The sequence below is a fragment of the Neoarius graeffei genome, chromosome 6 (assembly GCF_027579695.1).
Source record: "Neoarius graeffei isolate fNeoGra1 chromosome 6, fNeoGra1.pri, whole genome shotgun sequence".
In the NCBI taxonomy this organism is placed as follows: domain Eukaryota; kingdom Metazoa; phylum Chordata; class Actinopteri; order Siluriformes; family Ariidae; genus Neoarius; species Neoarius graeffei.
In genome coordinates, this window is record NC_083574.1 from 57,548,420 (window position 1) to 57,570,245 (window position 21,826).

The 21,826-nt window shown below is 41.3% G+C and overlaps 1 protein-coding gene across 2 annotated transcripts in view; it reads left to right on the forward strand.

The window, feature by feature from the left end:
• Positions 1-291: 291 nt before the first annotated feature.
• chka (choline kinase alpha) overlaps positions 292-21,826 on the forward strand; it is a 29,958-nt gene continuing 8,423 nt past the window's right edge. The window contains exons 1-5 of one of the 2 annotated variants that reach the window (XM_060923928.1): positions 292-681; positions 808-940; positions 1,884-1,892; positions 3,130-3,183; positions 21,475-21,588. In XM_060923928.1, the coding sequence (XP_060779911.1) occupies positions 449-681; positions 808-940; positions 1,884-1,892; positions 3,130-3,183; positions 21,475-21,588 (543 nt within the window). In that variant the 5' untranslated portion in view covers positions 292-448. The remainder of the gene's footprint in view (positions 682-807; positions 941-1,883; positions 1,893-3,129; positions 3,184-21,474; positions 21,589-21,826) is intronic. The other variant, XM_060923927.1, reaches the window with a different exon arrangement.

The window sequence follows — 21,826 nt, forward strand, 5'->3', positions numbered from 1 at the left end:
TTATTGAGATATTGTTTAAATTAAAATGTTACTTTTCAAAGGGGGTGTACTCATTTACGCTCAGCACTGTAACATCATCAAAAACGTTGTATGGTTTTAGATACAGAGTTTAATTTTTGGTTTTGAGGTGTCATGTTACTTTAAAAAAAAATGAAACGTTCAAACATGTGTTTTAACTTCCTCGACCACGTTTCTTTGTCGAACGCACTCCAGCTTGTTTGTGGGGGAGGGTTGTCATGCTCTAATCGTCCAATCAGAAAAGCCCTGATGACGTAAGCGCAGAGCCTGACCAACACTTCATGAGCCCTCGCCCTAGATCCAGCTGTTACGCAGCACGTAAGCTGGAAGTGATCAGACTCTTAACTAAAGCAAGCTATTGCGTTTATTTTTTTTCCTCTAACCATCACACGAATTAATATCAAGTCGGTCTTATTTGCATTAAGGAAAGATGAAGACTAAGTTCATTCACAGCGTGTCCTCATCCCCATCCATGTCTCTGGGTTTATTGGTGAACGAGAACGCGCTTGAGGTCCAGCCTGATACCGAGCCAGACTGCAAAGCTCTTCGCGTAGAGGAGCCCGACCATGAGACCAAGCACAAGGCCTATCTGTGGTGTAAAATGTTTCTGCACGGAGCCTGGAAGTCCATTGGAGAAGAGGATTTTCAGATAAGTGTAATCAGGTAAGATGCTGTGTGCGCGCATTTCTCGGGTGATAGCTTTCACTAGCACATGCTTGAGCAAGCAGGAGTCTATTCTTAATTATTTTGTAATGAGTAGTATTGATTCTTTTATGCTATCTCTGGCAGAGGGGGTCTCAGTAACAAGCTTTTCCTCTGCGCATTACCTGAAGACCAGCAGAGCATTGGGGATGAGCCAAGGAATGTGGTGCTTCGCCTGTATGGAGCCATACTGCAGGTGTGTTTCCCACTCCATGATTCAGTTCTGCATGGCACGATCCACTTTTACATTGAGAAGGTGACCTAAGACGTGTCCACACACCCTACAGAGCTAGCAACTACCGAATAATAATCTCTACAGGGCTGTAAACTTACAAAATGATTGGATGCATGGAGAATAGCACAAAATGTCATCTGTGCTGTATGTCGAGCATGTATAGCATATTTGACAAAGTTGACTTGACTTGAAATGAATAATCCATCCATTATCTCTAGCCGCTTATCCTGTTCTACAGGGTCACAGGCAAGCTGGAGCCTATCCCAGCTGACTATGGGCGAGAGGTGGGGTACACCCTGGACAAGCTGCCAGGTCATCACAGGGCTGACACTTAGACAACCATTCGCACCTACGGTCAATTTGGAGTCACCAGTTAGCCTAACCTGCATGTCTTTGGACTGTGGAGGAAACCCATGCAAACTCTACACAGAAAGGCCCTTGCTGGCCACTGGGCTCGAACCCAGGACCTTCTTGCTGTGAGGCGACAGTGCTAACCACTACGCCAAAATGAATAATCTTTGATCAACAATTCATTGTGTTCATTCTCCACGTTACTCCTTTCAGTGTCAGTTAATAATTAATAGGTAAGCTGATAAGGGTCTGGTATGTAGGTTATATTCCATTGACTACTGTACATTTCGGACTAGAGTTTCCCAGCCCTGTATGATATTTTGGTGTTTAACCCCATCGAACGCACCCAAAGTAACCTGTCGTTGAAAAGTCATTCATGAGGTGTAAAATGGCCATTTTGAAGCGCAGCGAGAATGATATAACATGCATTGCTGTTTGTGATCTCATGATCTATTACCACTGTTTTTACATAAATTTATATTCACACTTTTTTTTTTTTAATTTTTATTGAAAAGCTGCCACACAATTCAAACTTTATACTCAATGGTAAATTTTATTTTTGGATTTGTCAAATGAGAATGGGAGTGTGTACATGTTTTATACTGTGTGTATGTATAAGAGAGAAAGTGTGTGTGAGAGCTTGTTGTCTGCATGCTTGTTTGAATGAGGAATGCCGTATTTTGTTGGGTGATGTATCTCCATGCCTGTACCTGCGTGTCTTCTTTGCCGTAGGCTCGCCCAAGGAGCGTGCCTTGAGCACTCTTGTTTCCAGGTGATCCACCATACCAGTCACGGTACAGTATTAGATCCCAGAAGCTAAAGCACTGTCACCCAAGTTCTCATTATGTCAAATGCTTAAACCTTTTGACATTTGACCCTTTTATGTGTTGCTCTGTCAGAAGTCTTCGCTACCTCTGTCTGCTTAAACAAATCAATTGTGTTAAATAACATTTAAAAAACCAAAAAGAAGTGCAAATTTAGTGGTTAGACAGAGATTTTTCCATGACTATATAGAGACACCTTAAGACCACTGATGGTACCAAAGCAAAAACACATAACTGTTCTGCATTTAGAAATTATTACTTGAAACCTGGCAGGTGCTAGTTAGTCCAAAATACAGTCCTCTCTGATTTTTCTGTCAGAATGGTGAAATTAGATTAAAGTGTGGCCTTTGTGTCATAGGGATTAATACAAAATGATCGAAGTTATTTCTAATGATGTTTAAATTGCATTTTGAGAGAATATATCTTCACAAATTTGTCTGCGGTAAAAGAAACACTTTGTTTTTATTGATGTTTGTACTTTCTTTGGAGTGGTAGTGTGTTACACCATGGTTACCAATTCCTTTGAAAACAGTAGCTTATGGATTTTAGTTCTTGAGCATTTAAACAGGTTTAGAAATCAGTCAGCTGGAAAAATTTTGATAATTGCAGTTATAAACTTGCTTAATAAATTCTTGATTCTCAGAGGACTGTTTTAGTCATGAGACAATAAAACCTTGGGTCAACATCTGGGTGACGCGTGCCTTTCAGACCAGTCATAAATTCCTAACTGTTGAGTATCTGGATTTTCTGAACGCTATACATACTTGTATGACCTATGAAAAAAAGGTATTATTGGATTTGCTGAAAATGTTACTTTCCTTTGGTGATATGGTAGAATGTACTGAATTATAATTGCTATTGCTTTGTTTATTGGAGAGATTTTCATTGTCTACTGCAACCTGCTTGTCAAGATCACATGGCTGTCGGAAAAAAGAAAAAACAAACCCCACCACCACATTGTGCTCATGGTTAGCTTTTTGCTTCTTCTCTTATTGCTAGATGTCCTGTAATAAAGGAGACTCTGGACAGTCAAAAACAGAAAATCATTTTCAAGTAAGTAACACCTACCTACCTACCTACCTACCCACCCACCCACCTACCTACCTACCTACCTACCTACATACATACATACAGTGGGGCAAAAAAGTATTTAGTCAGCCACCAATTGTGCAAGTTCTCCCACTTAAAAAGATGAGAGGCCTGTAATTTTCATCATAGGTACACTTCAACTATGAGAGACAGAATGGGGGGAAAGAATCCAGGAAATCACATTGTAGGATTTTTAATGAATTAATTGGTAAATTCCTCGGTAAAATAAGTATTTGGTCACCTACAAACAAGCAAGATTTCTAGCTCTCACAGACCTGTAACAACTTCTTTAAGAGGATCCTCTGTCCTCCACTCATTACCTGTATTAATGGCACCTGTTTGAACTCGTTATCAGTATAAAAGACACCTGTCCACAACCTCAAACAGTCACACTCCAAACTCCACTATGGCCAAGACCAAAGAACTGTCAAAGGACACCAGAAACAAAATTGTAGACCTGCACCAGGCTGGGAAGACTGAATCTGCAATAGGTAAGCAGCTTGGTGTGAAGAAATCAACTGTGGGAGCAATTATTAGAAAATGGAAGACATACAAGACCACTGATAATCTCCCTCGATCTGGGGCTCCACGCAAGATCTCACCCCGTGGGGTCAAAATGATCACAAGAACAGTGAGCAAAAATCCCAGAACCACACAGGGGACCTAGTGAATGACCTGCAGAGAGCTGGGACCAAAGTAACAAAGGCTACCATCAGTAACGCACTACGCCGCCAGGGACTCAAATCCTGCAGTGCCAGACGTGTCCCCCTGCTTAAGCCAGTACATGTCCAGGCCCGTCTGAAGTTTGCTAGAGAGCATTTGGATGATCCAGAAGAGGATTGGGAGAATGTCATATGGTCAGATGAAACCAAAATAGAACTTTTTGGTAAAAACTCAGCTTGTCGTGTTTGGAGGAGAAAGAATGCTGAGTTGCATCCAAAAAAACACCATACCTACTGTGAAGCATGGGGATGGAAACATCATGCTTTGGGGCTGTTTTTCTGCAAAGGGACCAGGACGACTGATCCGTGTAAAGGAAAGAATGAATGGGGCCATGTATCGTGAGATTTTGAGTGAAAACCTCCTTCCATCAGCAAGGGCATTGAAGATGAAATGTGGCTGGGTCTTTCAGCATGACAATGATCCCAAACACACCGCCCGGGCAACGAAGGAGTGGCTTCCTAAGAAGCATTTCAAGGTCCTGGAGTGGCCTAGCCAGTCTCCAGATCTCAACCCCATAGAAAATCTTTGGAGGGAGTTGAAAGTCCATGTTGCCCAGCAACAGCCCCAAAACATCACTGCTCTAGAGGAGATCTGCATGGAGGAATGGGCCAAAATACCAGCAACAATGTGTGAAAACCTTGTGAAGACTTACAGAAAACGTTTGACCTCTGTCATTGCCAACAAAGGGTATATAACAAAGTATTGAGATGAACTTTTGTTATTGACCAAATACTTATTTTCCACCATAATTTGCAAATAAATTCTTTAAAAATCAGACAATGTGATTTTCTGGATTTTTTTTTTTTAATTTTGTCTCTCATGGTTGAGGTATACCTATGATGAAAATTACAGGCCTCTCTCATCTTTTTAAGTGGGAGAACTTGCACAATTGGTGACTGACTAAATACTTTTTTGCCCCACTGTATCTATCTATCTATCTATCTATCTATCTATCTATCTATCTATCTATCTATCTATCTATCTATCTATCTATCTATCTATCTATCTATAATTGGGGTTTTGTGTGATACTTGTGCATATCTTGAGAATGTCCCTTCAAATCTAAACCTCTTTTAGGATAACATAGTCCCTCCTCATGAAACGAATATGCATCACACCTGTGATTCACCCATAAGTTAATATTTTGTGGTGGCGTTCCATTCAAAACCAAACATCAACAATACATGACCACAATGTCACTACACTGTTGGATTAGATAAAACTTTATTGATCCCTTTGGGCAGGTTCCCTCAGGGAAACTAAGAAATTTTGTTGAAATTCCCTTTTGTTATACTTTACTAGTACTACTACTTTTGGTTGTTCCTGTTAGGGGTCGCCACAGCAGATAATGTCCCTCCATCTCCTCCTGTCCTCTGTATCTTTTTCTCTCGCACCAACTGTCCTTGTGTCCTTCACCACATCCATAAATCTCATCTTTGGACACTGTTTCACTTTACATTTTGAGAAATTGTAAAATCCCCTTTGCTATTTTGTTGAAATTCCCTTTTGTTGTTTTGATGACCTATTTACATTTTCAGCATAAGACTTGATTTGTTGTCTTTTGATTTGCCTTCGGCCTTAAAGGTTATGTTTTTCCGTAAACGTGCTAAAGACTGTGGGTATTCAGTTCGTTAGTCATTTATAACTGTGGGGTGACACTGAATTGATTCATCTGAATCAGAATCCTCACTATAAAATGAGTTTCTACTCAGAATAGCCCAACAATCAAAAACATTTCATTTTAGTTTGTCCTTATTTTAAGCTGAGATAGCCAGGCATTAAGGACTTAAATATGCAAAACCCTACACCTATCCTTACACACTTGACACTCCCAGAATTAGCAAGTAATATTACATGGATTCCATTATAAGCTTATTATTGCTTTCTGACATCAGGTAATTTGTGTATTTGCATTTCTTATATTTGCATGTGTTTGAAACAGTCTGTTTCCAAAATCTATCATATTATGCTCACTCAAATGGCATAAGCATAACCCTTGGTTACAGTCATGACACCATGTTAGTTACTACTTACTGCATGTTGTCCACTTTCAGACCAATAAGTGGTTTTATCTGCATGGGTAATCCAGTTATGGATTCTGTTCTATGGGAAATGGCGCAGTGGAAAATTGTCTAAGCTACTGACCTGTCCTGAAGACACAAGACAGTCAGTACGTTTACATGCGCATCCAAATCGAGCTGCTGTCGGTAATCGAGCAAAGGGTCCCAGCAGGGGTGCCAGAGAAATCCAATCCTACATGCATACTGTGAAATCGAGCTATTGAGTGAGGTGCATTGTGCACCCGAGCCACAGGTGGCGCTACACGCCCCATCGTGTTGGTACACTTCCGGTTGTCGTCATGAAGAAGAGCTATTCAAGAGTATAAACAAAGGGACTACAGGCGGAAATTAGCATGTACTGCTGTAACCTGGTACAGACATCTGTCCTGACCACAAGGATAATGTTTAATTTGTACATTGTCCCTTTTAAAAATAAAATAAACTCTAAGAAGAGTGTTTGTAGTTTGTATGTACGAACAGAAATGTTCCTAATTAGAGGTCTGCGCGGGTCGGATTTTTCAGTCCCGCCCGCGCCCGCATTGTGCAGTCCCACTCCCGCCCGCATTGTGCAGTCCCACTCCCGCCCGCATTGTGCAGTCCCACTCCCGCCCGCAAAGAATTATGATTGTGCAGTCCCGCCCGCGCCTGCCATATTTTGTCCCGCTCCCGCCCGCAAATCCCGCATGATGCAGACGTTCGCGTTATTTCTCAGGAAAGTTCTTGTCTTGACACAGCGTGATGGTGCCCCGCCCCCTACTTTGAGTGGATTTCAGCATAAATATCTACGGCTCACGTTATTATTTACCTTGTTCCGGAATTCAGCATGTACCGTCTCTAATAATAATAACAATAATAATAGTTAGTGCTGCCAAATGATTACAATACTTAATCGCGAATCAAACATTTTTATTATATGAGAAACCATTGTAAATCTCTGATCAGCATAAAGTGAATTGGCTTGCTTTGAGCCAATGGTGTTTTTTTTTTTTTTTTTTTTTTGCAAAGCAGAGCTAGTAAGAGAAGTGAATTGATTTCCTGTTTGAGTTAGTCTACATCTTTAGTCAGGGAGACATGTTACACAGTGACGGTAGGCTTGACTCAATGCTATCCCAGAAATCCTTCCTGTAATATGCAAATTTGGCCACCTATGATTGGACAGCCAAATTTGCATATTACAGGAAGGATTTCTGGGATAGCATTGAGTCAAGCCTACCGTCACTGTGAAACCTGTCTCTCTGACTAAAGTTGTAGACTAACGCAAGCTGTAAATCACTTCACTCATGGTTTTCTTGCTAGCTGGGTGTGAACTGAGTCATTAGAGTGATCAAATTTAAGATGCAATTTCTCTGGTAATCTGACTCTTTCTGCAAATTTAGCCATCTTAAAATGTTTTTATTAATGCCAAATAAAATATCCAGCACATTGTGTATGATAGACATAAATTAATAATTTATACATTTTATTTCAAACACATTTTTGGTTAGTGGGACTGCAGCTTATCACCGCTCCCGCCCGAGCCACATATGTGCGCTCCCGCTTCTGCCCGCGTGCGCATATGTGCACTTCTGGTCCCGCCTGCGCCGCACTACTTCGCGGCGGGTCCCGCGAGTCCCGCGGGACACCCGCGGGAGTGCAGGGCTCTATTCCTAATAAAGTGGGCGGCTAAGGTTGTTGTGTTTCCCGCTTGTGGTCTCGTCACTCGTCACTTCCGGAAGGGGCAGTGCTGAAGTAAGTAGATCGAATACGTAGCTCGATAGGGTTTACATGCACTAAGTAGCTCGGCAGAAATCGCATAATCTAGGTCGCGTAGTTCGATTCCGAGAAATCAAGTTCGGTTCAATTTCAGCCGAGCTAAGGTGTTTACATGCCATTTAGAACTTCGATTTCAGACGAGCAATGGCAGAAATTCGATTTTCTCTATGTGCATGTAAATGCACTGAGTGACTACGTTTACATGCGCATCCAAATCGAGCTGCTATCGGTAATCGAGCTGAAGGTCCCAGCAGGGGTGCCAGAGAAATCCAATCCTACATGCACAGTGTTTAAATCGAGCTATTGTTATGAGGTGCATTGTGCACCCGAGCCACAGGTGGCGCTACACGCCCCATCGTGTTGGTACACTTCCGGTTGTCATCATGAAGAAGAGCTATTCAAGAGGATAAACAAAGTGACTACAGGCGGAAATTAGCATGCACTGCTATAACCTGGGACAGACATCTGTCCTGACCACAAGGATAATGTTTAATTTGTGCACTGTCCCTTTTAAAAATAAAATAAACTCTAAGAAGAGTGTTTGTAGTTTGTATGTACGAACAGAAGTGTTCCTAATAAAGTGGGCGGCTAAGGTGAAGTGTCATGCCGACCGAGGCTGTTTTTTCGACACAATTCACAGCTATGCAACAGCTGTACAGATGTATTTGGTGATACAGTAAGTGAGCTAAATTTTAACAGTGCAAACAATGCCACAAAAAGAAAAGATTCATGCCGTTGTCATGATTCATTGTCATGCCGACCGAGGCTGTTGTGTTTCCCTTGTGGTCTTGTCACTTCCGGAAGGGGCAGTGCTGAAGTAAGTAGCTCGAATACGTAGCTCGATAGGGTATACATGCACTAATGGCCCTTTTCCACTACCCTTTTTCAGCTCACTTCAGCCCGACGCGGCTCGCGTTTCGACTACCAAAAACCAGCACGACTCAGCTCGTTTCAGCCCTGCTTAGCCCCTAAAACTCGCACCGTTTTGGAGTGGGGCTGAAGCGAGCCAAACCGTGCCGAGTGAGGCTGGGGGCGTGAGCAGACACTCCCCTGTGCACTGATTGGTGAGGAGGCGTGTCCTCACATGCCCACACGCCCCGCGAGCGCGCTGGGATCTGTAAACACCGCAAACCCGGAAGAAGAATAATTACGAATTACGAGAATTTCTGAAGCCTTATGCGCCTCGCCTCATCTATACGCTCTTGCCAGTATCTGTTGGCGTTGTCGGTGACAACAAGCCACAGCACCAAGACCAGCAACACTAACGACTCCATGTCCTCCATGTTTATTGTTTACTATCCGGGTCGTGAGACTACCGCTTAAAAGCTCACTGAATCAGTGACATACAGAGCATCGTGGACGAGTTCGCGGAGCGCAAGGCTCGTCGTATGCCCTTCAAATAATGCGCGCAGTAGGCTATTGATGTTTTATTATGAGCCATGTACAGTATGTCGCCTAATGTTTTTTTTGTTTCTGAGTTACATGTTCGTTTGAAGGACTTAATGTACAAAATAACATAGTTGCACCCCGTAGTGTTGAAATTGGTAAACACAGTGCATTCAGTGAGGTTTGCACCGCCCTCCTTTTATTTCTGACTCTTCCTGTCACCGTTGCAACCTCTGAGCGCTCATTCGTATGCCCTTCAAATAATGTGCGCAGTATAGGCTATTGATGTTTTATTATGAGCCATGTACAGTATCCTAATGTTTTTTGTTTCTGAGTTACATGTTCGTTTGAAGGACTTGATGTACTAAATAACATAGTTGCACCCGGTAGTGTTGAAATTGGTAAACACCGCAGTTGCGGACATTTTGTAGCCTAAAATGATGTTATGATAAGCTTTAATAAAGGGCCCGGTCATTTGCCCCGCCCCCGGCCCGGCTCTGACTTGTTCCGCCACTGTCACTGATGTCACTGTTTGCGCTGCTTAACGACATCACGTGACGTCCACCCACTTTCGCTAACTCCACCCAATGTGTCCACCCACTTCCAGCCAGCACGGTTCAGCGCGGTTGTAGTCGAAATGCAACTCCAACAGCCCCGCTCAGCTCGACTCAGCTCGACTCGGCACGGCACGACTCAGCCGCGTTTGTAGTGGAAAAGCGGCATAAGTAGCTCGGCAGAAATCGCATAATCTAGGTCGTGTAGCTCGAGTGCAAGAAAGCAAGTTCTGTTCAATTTCAGCCGAATTAAGGTGTATACATGGCATTTTGAACTTCGATTTCAGTCGAGCAACGGCAGAAATTCGATTCTCTCTATGTGCATGTAAACGTAGTGAGTGTGTGTCTTGTGCTACGAGACAGACAGACAATTGAGGGTGCAGTTGTTGCTCAGAGAAACAAAGCACTGGTCATTCATGCCAATAAAATAAAACTATTTTACCCAGGTTGTGTTTTCTTTAAAATTTAATTGCAATTTGAGAATGCGCATGGAAATATTGCGATAGAAATGTTCAGCTAAGGTATAATAGAGGTTTAGCTGTGATCATGAATTTAGTCTGCCAAAAGTAATATCCATCACATTGCAATCCAACACTCATATTGAATGGGGTTGAAGAGTTAATTAAGATAGCATACGGTGAATGGTAGTCTAGATTAAAAAATTTTTTAAATAAATAAAAAATCAAGCTCTTCTAGATTGTTATGCTTTCATGTTTGTATGTGTAATTTATAGTGAGAAACTAAAGAAAGCTCACCTGTAAATAAATCCTGGTTAGTGTTGGAGGATGGGCCATTTGTGAATGTGTGTCATGGCTTGGGCAATTGCACTTCCTGACCTTTGTATTATAAGGTTCCATGTGGATGAAGATAAGACTCTCCTATAAATTACTTAATACTAAGGCCATGAAGCGTGACATACTTGGCTTAGCTTCTTATTTAGTCTAACAACACTGTGTGCTTTTTACACAGGCAGTGGGAACAAGTTGTGCCTAGAGCAAGTCACACCCACTTTTCTTTTACCCTGTCCACACTAGGGATTTTGTGCCGATACGAAACTACTTTCGTACTGCAACACCTGTCCACACTAGCAACTATACTGGTACTGTAGCGGTATAACTGTATCGGTACGAAACCCACAAATGTATGTACAGTATCGGTACTGTAGCGCTTCGCTGTAGTGTGGACAGATGAAGCGGCTCTGTATCGATACAAATACAATGCGCATGCGCAAAGTCACACACCTCAATCGATGTCTTCGCTGAATAAAATAGTGAAGAACGGAGATTCATTTTCTTTGTTTCTTTCTCAACTGCCTCACGCGTTTTATACGATTCGACTGAATAAATGACCACCAGAAATACAGACTGTACATTGACAACAAAAAGCGCACACACGTTGTTTCATCCGTACGGAAGCCGAGAGAGGCCCTTCATATAATTCTTTTTTTTTTTTTTTTTTTTTTAAATTCACCTTGTTATCCCGAGATAACGACATAATTAATTCAGGATCTCGAGAAAACACAACTAATTTGAGATCTCGAGAAAACAAAACCGTTATTTCATGATCTTGAGTAAACAGCTGAGAAATGGTTCATTCAGGTACGCCAAGAGACTTGTGATATGCTGACTTTGGGGCTATTTCTCATTCTGTATAGACGCAACTTTGGTCATTAGAATGTCTGGAATAATCGATCACCTAATAAGGCAATATTTTGATCAGGGGTTGACACAGGGAGAGATTGCATTAAGTCTTTTAAAGGTCCCATGGCATGAAATTTTCACTTTCTGAGGTTTTTTAACGTTAAAATGAGTTCCTCTGACCTTCTTAAGTCACCCCAGTGGCTAGAAATTTCCTAATGTGTAAACCAAACTATGCCCAACATTTGAGAATGGCGCATCAAAACGGCGCGTTAAGCTCTTCCCTTTACTACGTCAGCAAGGGAGATGATCCCCACGCCCCCCCCCCCGGATTCCCACCCACTGTATGGATTGCCCGCCCAGTTGTAGTGAGGAGACCATAGAGGACACAACAACATGGCATCACCTAAGCAAGCGAAACATGGAAATTGCACTGTACATGGATGTGACAACACAGAGTCTGTTTTTACTGCCGACGGGAGAGCCCCTGAAGACGCAGTGGCTTAATTTTATTTACTTCAATAATACGCCGTCGAGTCTACCTAAGACGGTGTATGTTTGTCGGAAGCATTTTCCTGAGGAATGTTTCCACAACTTGGGACAGTACAGGGCAGGTTTTGCACATCAACTGTTACTGAAGCCTGGGTCCGTACCAAGCATCCCTGCCGCATCAGCAACAAACACCGAACAAGTAAGTGTATAACTGGTCGTTTTGCCGTGTTTTAAAATCGGTGCGTTAGCCTAGCAATGGCTACATTAGCTGTGCAGCTAACCGCTTCCTGCAGTTAGCCAGGTAATCTGCGCTACAAAACTAAAGAGCATGCAGCATGCTCTGTTAAACTGAGTTTAGTCTGGAAATTGACTGTAACTTATGAGCTTATGTTTGACTATTGCTCCGCAATGCATGTCTTCTGTTGGATAACCAATATGTTGCTGTAGTTGCTGCTTCTATCCTCTTTGGTTATGGAGTGCGTGTTCAAGCCTAGGGTATTATACGTTCGTAAACTACCACTCCGAACACTCTCACTCTCTGTTCTCTGTGTCACGTTGAGTTTACGAAAGGAGTCCGAGGGAGAACGGGGTTTTGTCTTAGCAGCGTGGCTACAGGCGCTGATAGCAGCGAGTATGTGTGTGCGCGCAGCTTGGTCAAGCCTCTACCCTTCCCCGCCTCCTGCTTCTCATTAGCAAAATGACGCACTGGGAAAAGCGCTGAAATGGGGCTTTCTCCCAGGAGGCTATATTTACGTACCGAGGGTTCATTTCGAGAAAGGCTGCGGATATAACATCCAGAAGCCTCCACAAGCCCGTTTAAAGCATCAACAAACCACCATGCCATGGGACCTTTAATAAGGGATAATTTCAAAATTAGTCCGTGGCACCTCCGCAGAAGACTGGCCCGGCTTAGTCTCTACCATCAGAGATACAGTAATCCAGCTGAGATCATGAAATAATTTTGTTTTCTCAAGATCTCGAAATAACGGATGCCATATATTCTCGGAAGGAAGTTACTCGGTAACCACGGAAACATTTCGCGCACGCGCATTTCAACTACCGTGAAAGAAAACCGCAAACATTTCTCGCTAGTGTGGACAGATGCACTAAACTGTACCGTATACTTTTGTATCGATACAGTTATACCACTTTTGTACCGGTATAAGTGTGAACACAACATTTGTGTTTACATGCTCAGTCTGTCAGTGGCAAACTGGAGGTTAGATAGGTAGACACGTGTGCATGCACACATCAGTGACCAGAAGCTTGTTGTCCTCTTGCTGCTTGTTTAAACAAACATTTGGTGGTAAATCCAACTTTCACTTCCGGAAAACTGATTCACTCAGTGATGTCATTTGGGGAACAAATCGACTCTTTGAGTCAGCTCTTTTAGATGAATTTTAAATTGAAAAAGCAAACAATTATCTGCATTTCCCCACAACTGGATGAGGGTAAGAGCTTCATCTTTATTCCAGTTATCACTGCGATTTGGTTTGGGAATTGCTTGCCTTCAGTATTTAAAGAGGGGGAAGTTTGATAAGGAAAAGCACTCAAGAAGAACTGACCATTTGTTCCCATAATTTGTTGGGAAGCAGTCTTGTCCTGATGAGAAATGACCCAGATAAATAGTACCATGCATGTGTAAGCCCTCCTACTTGCCACTGATTGTGTTTGGATAGTAAGGGGAACAAGTTGTGCCACGTTGATCCGGAACAAATCATATTTAAACAAGCAGTTGAGCCGGCTCAACTTCAACCATGTAAATGCAGCTTTAGAAAGAATGTTAAAACTTACCCACACTTCTTACACACAGTTCTTGCACATCAGTGAGTGAGTTTTGGGATAGGGCCTATTGTGTTGATTTTGACATGTTCACTGTGTAAATGATTAGCGCAATGTATGTGTCAAAGATTAACATCATGTGTAATATTAATAAATTACGTGCTGTCCTTAACTACACACATTGTATTAAACATGCCTAAAACTCTACACAAAAAGTGTTATTTGACACATTAGTTGACAATAGTGCAGTATTTATGACCAATACTTTTATCATGAAGTATTAACAAAATTCACAGAAATCAAACTGCAGAATATAAAAATACAAATTCCGAGAACAGAATTTCAGCAGTAGTAAAGGAAATGTTTGACATGGGACAAAAGTTATTTTTCTAATTTTATTAGGAAACCTGATACACAACCACCACCATCTACCTTTCACTTATTTTAAATCTTTGCATCTTGGATTTGCTATAAATCTGATCATCCAGTGACCCAGGAATCACTGGCTGAGGATCATCTTCAGATTGGTCCATTTGCAGCATAATAAATTAATAAGATGTTAATATTTTAGATAATGTGGCAGCCACTTTTTTTTTTTAAATATAATATTTTTACATAAAGCATTAGCTGATATTACAGCTCAAACCCCCCCCCCCCCCCCCAAAAAAAAAAAAAAACAAACAAACAAACATAAAATCTATACACTTAATGTTTGGTAACATGAGGCTGCAGCTACACAGTCATACACCAGCATTCTTGCAGATCTGAATGAGCTTTTCTTAAATGTATTAAAAGGCTTGCTGTTATGAGCAATAATTGGATTAAGCTAGCTATGGCTATATGAGATGCACCTTTAGTTAGCTATACAGCAAAGTTTGATAGTTAACAAGAAGAAAAATATTCCTGCCTCATGATGCTGAATAATTAGTAGAACTTGTAGTTCTAGCCAGGCTCTTTTAATAATATCAAGTAGTAACTAAATGCTCATAAAAATGGTACATGACTACATCAAATATCTCGAGTTAAAGTTCCATCTTGCAAGCTGAGCAACAAAACTTGAAAAAAAAACCTCCCATGTTTGTGCCATGCAAATTTGCTGTCTGTGCTATTTTGACATTAAAGTTAGCAAATATGTCAAAGTCTCAACTTGTAGAGTAACGTGCATTCTAACGCTACGTTCACACTGCAAGGCTTAATGCTCAATTCCGATTTTTTTTGTGAAATCCGATTTTTTTTTTTTTTTGTGAGGTCGTTCACATTAACAAATATATGCGACTTGTATGTGATCCTCAGTATGAACGAAAAGCGACCTAAAAGTGTTCCACATGCGCATTGCAGGATACGACGACGTCACACGCAGTGAGCATGGCCAGTGTTTACGGAAGTAAAACCGCCCGGTTGCGGTATGACCCATCCAATCTAGCTTGAATAGCTGTATCCCCCCAAATGGAAATCGGCTCCCTAACCTCTGCATCCTTCCATTGAGAAGATTCAGAACCTTCACAGCCCGAAGCGTCCCTCGCATTGATGTCATGCGCAGGGGCGCAGATACGTTTTTTTGAACTGGGGGGCCAAAGCTGCCAGCAAACCAACCCCGATATGCCTGTCAAACTTGTGGGTTACCATAGCAACCAAGCTCGAGCTCGCAACCTGTGCAGTCTGCGCAGCTCAACCAACCGAATATCAGTCTTTGTTTTGTTTTATGTGAGTTGTTGCAACTATGTATACACTGCCGTGCACCTCAATAAACCGAATGGTAATTAGTCTTTTGATTTTTCCGTGAGGTTTGCCTTATGCAAAGTGGGGGGGACCGAACGAAGTGAATTTAAATCTGGGTGGGACGAATCCCACCCGTCCCACCCTCTATCTGCACCCGTGATTATGCGCCATGTTGTTGTAACTTTTTTTTGAGAGACCCGCCGCCTACTTCAGCGCAGAATAGTGACGTTTGTGGCTTGTTGATGAGCAACAGTTACAGTTGCTCCACTGATTGCCAGGGGGGTGTAATCAGGGGTCTTCAATCTTTTCTGCTAAGGGCCGGTGTATTATACTGCGAGTAATAAGTACTAATGAGCTTCTAAATGGCTGGTGTTTGAGAAATGGAAAGAATGATCAGAAGTGTTCAATGGCCAATGAGCTACAGTTTGTTTATTTATTTATTTTATATATTTTTTAAAAGCAATTCACATCGTGAAGTAATATGATACTTTATGTACAAGAGTATACAATAAAATGAAATGATAGACTTGTCATTCAGTGTATGGGCTGGCTGCTGTTCAGCTAAATAGCTCCTGAATTAAAAAAAAAAAAAAAAACCTTTGTGTTGAGCAGATCTGTCTACACAGGTTAGGTTAGTTTTAAATTCCACACAGCACTGTGTACAAAAGCTGAATTCTTCCAACACAATTTTATTTAAAGGTACTGACTGCAAAGTCATCTGAAAATTTTAAAATATTTATTTATTTAAAAACTGTGCATGGCCTTTTCCTATGTTCCACAAGAACAATATCATGCAGATGAGATGTGATCATTTTGATGTTCTGAGGGTTGCTTTCCTCCGTTTTGGGACCGTATAGCCAGTCTTTTCCAGTATGAGCAATAAAGTTACCAAGAACGATTTTATGCCATCTTTGGCCATAGTAATGCATTCTTTGAGTTTCTTATAAAATTGCTCTTTCTCTTAGGATGATCTTTGCATAGTTGGGGCATAAACCCTGATGAGTCCGATATCTTCCATCATGTGAGTTTAGGTGATGTCCTAAGCCTATCACTGATGGGTAAAGGAATTATGCCCTTGAATTTGTTATAGATGGTGAAGCTGACACCAGAAGTTTTGTCTTGTCCTCCACTCCAAAAGAGCTTCTTTCAATTAGATTTCCTGATCCTGGCCTTCTAATTTCCGACAATGCACATATATCTATACCTGCTTTCTCAAGTTCTTTGCAGATTATTGCTGTGGCACATTCAGGTCATAAAGATGTGTCCCTACCATTTGTAGTACGTACATTCCAGGTACTTGGACTAGGAAGTCGTCTTGGCAAATTTTTGTCAATTTCCCTAGACATGGTATGATTAGTATATGGACTTTGCTTATTTTCCACCACTGCCATAAAAGGCAGTGTGTCGGTTACCCCGTACACGGTAGCATTATTTTTGATAATTCACTGGACATCATCTCAAGAAAAATTGTGATCCAGCGCTTACGATATCTGTACCACCCAGTGCAGTGTGATGTCCTCTTGGCAAGATGTCCTGTTAGTCGACAGCATAGTGATGCTTAGACGGTCACAGAACCATCTTGTTGCAATGCATGATGGTCAGTGGCCCAAATAGAACTCATCCGCCCTTTAACAGGTCTTGTTTTTCATCCTGCTGGGTGTCCTGCCACTCTCCTCCTCACTAGCAAGCTAGTGGAGGAGCCGGTTTAGTCACTGACCGCCCAACCATATGGCAGTTCATACTGGGTTACAATGTTACCAGTAGCAGAGCCAGCCAAGCTGACCTCTTGTACATTTCTCCTTGCATTACAAGCCATTCAAGAGAAAGGTAGTTTTACAATGTGGCTCTGCATCTGAGGAAGTGCAGTTTCCATCTATGCCGGACTTCTGTCTTGTCCAACTTTTCCTGTTTTGCTTAGTTTGAAAGGGCAGGATGTCTGACATGTTTGCCGACATTCTCAGATTATGGCCTGGGGAGGGAGCGGGGTTGGGTGTTGGCGTGTAGTGCAAAATATCACATGAATTCAGTCACATGTGAAGCAAAAGTGCTTAGCCATGGATAGATGTGTTTGCACAGAGGTGTGGGCTGACGCCGACATGGCATTTACTGTAAATGTAACATAACCTGTTACGTTTACTGTAAAAATCTTGCAGTATGGAAACAGGCAGAAGCTTTAAAGTGTGTTTTTTTTTTTTTTTTTATATAAAGTTCTTTGTTATGCACAAAATACAAGTCTGGTTAGTACAGGTGGGGTGTGGTTTTGTTTTGTTTTTTTTTCTCTTCCCCCTTCTCCCTTTCAGCTGCATGTGGCTGTCAGTGCAGAAATCCAGTGTATTCAAGGAAGGAAGCTTCCTTTATCACGTGGGAGTCATACAGTGCATTTTTCACAGACCATCAAGGGCGTCAATGTATTTGTCATTAAAATCACTGAACTTTTTAGGTTCTCCTAGTGGGGGGATGTCCTCCTTAGTTAAGCAGCCATAATTAAAGACTGGAGCAGTTTGGCAAGCTGAGCTTCTTGTCACAATCATCGCCATTGTTTCTTAGATCTTCTTTTACTTTTTTCACTGAATTCATCTTGCTTCGGTACACTAAATTCACATGATCATCATCAATTCCTACTGAAAAGGCCACCATTTTTTTAATCATTGATGAATTATTTGATTGATTTCACTTGAGACTTTGTAATTCTTCTGTTGATTTTTAAATTTTTTTTACTACTTAAAATTGGTGAATCTTATTTTATTAAAGCTGTACAGAGCGTATTGATTCGCTCAGCCCCCCCCATGCACATGTCGGCTTTTTCCCCCTCAGAGAAGATGGTTGGCTAAATTCAACATTTGCTTGTGCAAATAGATTATTTGTCACAAAGTACTTTTGCAATTAAAATATTTGCAGCGGAGCACCTTTATATGCAGTATTTATTAAAGTGTGACTGTGCCTCCTTCCCAGCTCATACACCCAATCCACTCCCTATAGAGGGATTTCACTGACGTCACCCGAAACCGGAAGTAAACAGACCCTGCGCCATATTGGAAGACCAACAAACTCGTGATTAGGGGGAAATAACGGCAGCAGTATGTGAACCCATGAGAATAAAGTGGAGTGGCAAACGACTTAAACAAATCTGAGCTGTTTTATTTATGATTTATTGGCCCAACAGTAGACTTGAAAGAAACCTGTGTGAGACTTGGCAAAAAACTGGATATAATGGATAAGTCTGTGCATGATCTGTGGACACTTTGAGGTAAGCAAACGCAAGAAATTCAGATTTAAAACATGCTAAATTGGCCCCAAGTTGATAACTGTATGAGGAGCAAGCCTCCTAGACTTCTACAATTTAATAATAATAATAATAATTTAGGATGGTTTGGGGCTTGCTCTCCCTCCTATTATATAAATAAAGCATAGTTGTTGTGTAGGCATATATCCTAAATACATATGTATAATTTGGATGAATTAACCTAAATTATGGATACCTTAATAGTAACAAAGTATTAATTTTTCAACTGAAAAGATATTATTAAAAGATAAATATCAACAAGATTACCTTGGCCATAACTATGTGTAGGTTATTCTTAATAACAGCTGTAATATCACGAACCAAGCCACTAACAACATAATTGTAAGCCTGTAGCCCTTTTGTAGGCTTTCAAGTCATCAGCAGTGTAGGCACTGGGTGTAAACAACAAATAGTTTACAATGTCTGGGTAGCAAACAGATGGCAGAATTGGTGTCGGGTCCTCCTTATGTTTCCATTCTCCCTTGCCCCGAGTCTTATCATACGGGTCAAACCCATCAATCACAGCCAGTTTCTCCACATACCGTGCCCTTTCTGCAGCTGGTAATGTACTCACGTAACCCGAATTATCATCCATCGTGTCACTTTACTCTCGCTCATACTGTTTTATATTGTGAGTGCATGTACAGTGGTGCTTGAAAGTTTGTGAACCCTTCAGAATTTCCTATATTTCTGCATAAATATAACCTAAAACATCATATTTTCACACAAGTCCTAAAAGTAGATAAAGAGAACCCAGTTAAACAAATGAGACAAAAATATTATACTTATTTATTGAGGAAAATGATCCAATATTACATATCTGTGAGTGGCAAAAGTATGTGAACCTCTAGGATTAGCAGTTAATTTGAAGGTGAAATTAGAGTCAGGTGTTTTAATCAATGGGATGACAATCAGGTGTGAGTGGGCACCCTGTTTTATTTAAAGAACAGGGATCTATCAAAGTCTGATCTTCACAACACATGTTTGTGGAAGTGTATCATGACACGAACAAAGGAGATTTCTGAGGACCTCAGAAAAAGTGTTGTTGATGCTCATCAGGCTGGAAAAGGTTACAAAACCATCTCTAAAGAGTTTGGACTACACCAATCCACAGTCAGGCAGACTGTGTACAAATGGAGGAAATTCAAGACCATTGTTACCCTCCCCAGGAGTGGTTGACCAACAAAGATCACTCCAAGAGCAAAGTGTGTAATAGTCGGCGAGGTCACAAAGGACCCCAAGGTAACTTCTAAGCAACTGAAGGCCTCTCTCACATTTAACATTAGCCAATGTTCATGAGTCCACCATCAGGAGAACACTGAACAACAATGGTGTGCATTGCAGGGTTGCAAGGAGAAAGCCACTGCTCTCCAAAAAGAACATTGCTGCTCATTTGCAGTTTGCTAAAGATCATGTGGACAAGCCAGAAGGCTATTGGAAAATGTTTTGTGGACAGATGAGACCAAAATAGAACTTTTTGGTTTAAATGAGAAGCGTTATGTTTGGAGAAAGGAAAGCACTGCATTCCAACATAAGAACCTTATCCCTTCTGTGAAACATGGTGGTGGTAGTATCATGGTTTGGGCCTGTTTTGCTGCATCTGGGCCAGGATGGTTTGCCATCATTGTTGGAACAAGGAATTCTGAATTATACCAGCAAATTCTAAAGGAAAACATCAGGACATCTGTCCATGAACTAAATCTTAAGAGAAGGTGAGTCATGCAGCAAGACAGCAACCCTAAGCATACAAGTCGTTCTGCCAAAGAATGGTTAAAGAAGAATAAAGTTAATGTTTTGGAATGGCCAAGTCAAAGTCCTGACCTTAATCCAATCAAAATGTTGTGATAGGACCTGAAGTGAGCAGTTCATGTGAGGAAACCCACCAACATCCCAGAGTTGAAGCTGTTCTGTACGGAGGAATGGGCTAAAATTCCTCCAAGCCAGTGTGCAGGACTGATCAACAGTTACCACAAATGTTTAGTTGCAGTTATTGCTGCACAAGGGGGTCACACCAGATACTGAAAGCAAAGGTTCACATACTTTTGCCACTCTCAGATATGTAATATTGGATCATTTTCCTCAATAAATAAATGACCAAGTATAATAATTTTTATCTCATTTGTTTAACTGGGTTCTCTTTTTATCTACTTTTAGGACTTGTGTGAAAATCTGATGATGTTTTAGGTCATATTTATGCAGAAATATAGGAAATTCTAAAGGGTTCACAAACTTTCAAGCACCACTGTACTTGGTCTTCCAATATGGCGCCTAACAAAATCTCGCAGCGTGGTGACGTCATGCGGTAGCCCTCTATAGATATGCAAGACGGTTGGCTGAATTCCTGAATCTATCCAGAGTTCATGAATGTTTATGAACACCACTGCACAAATGTATCCAAAACTGATGCATTCGAGTTAAGTCAGAGTTATTCTGTCTATGTTCTCAACACAGCACTGTCAGTCTAGGAGACCCAACTCTACAAATAACTTATTAGCTAGGCTCCTTGCATGCCTGCTAGTAAGGATGTCTATAAGTTAAGGTTAGAATACAACCGAGTTGTCGGTTAGTGTGCTGTATATGGTTACTAGTCAGTATTGACTGCTTGTGCAAATAGATTTTATTTATTTATTTATTTGTAACAAAGTATTTGGCAATTAAAATATTTGCAGTGAAACACCTTTTATATACATCGTTTAATAATTGAGTCTGCCTCATTCCCAGCTCATACACCCGACCCACTACAAACAAACTATTTCTGAGGGAAACCCTGAAATACCACATACCATTTGATGTCCTGTACTTAAATGTTGAAGGATGATGAGTGCATGCATTTGTGAAATAATGAGTGTATGTTTGCATTTCTGCAGGGAACTGAAGCTATGGTCTTGGAAAGTGTGATGTTTGCTATCCTGGCAGAGAGGCAGCTTGGGCCTAAGCTCTATGGCATCTTTCCCCATGGGAGACTGGAGCAGTATGTCCTGGTGAGTCTTACAGTATGGAGTTTAGTGATGAGGGAGTGCCGGTGTCTTTGCATGTTTGGATGTATGTAAATCTGCATGACTGGTTCGTGAGTCATAATGGTAAGGAGTTTTGCTTGTATTTATAAGGGAACCAAAATGGACAGTACCACCATTTTAGTTTGCCTTAGTGAATGTGTGTATCGGCCTGTTTGTGTGCACTGATAGTGGTTGAATTTTAAAGGGAATGTAGATTCAGTGA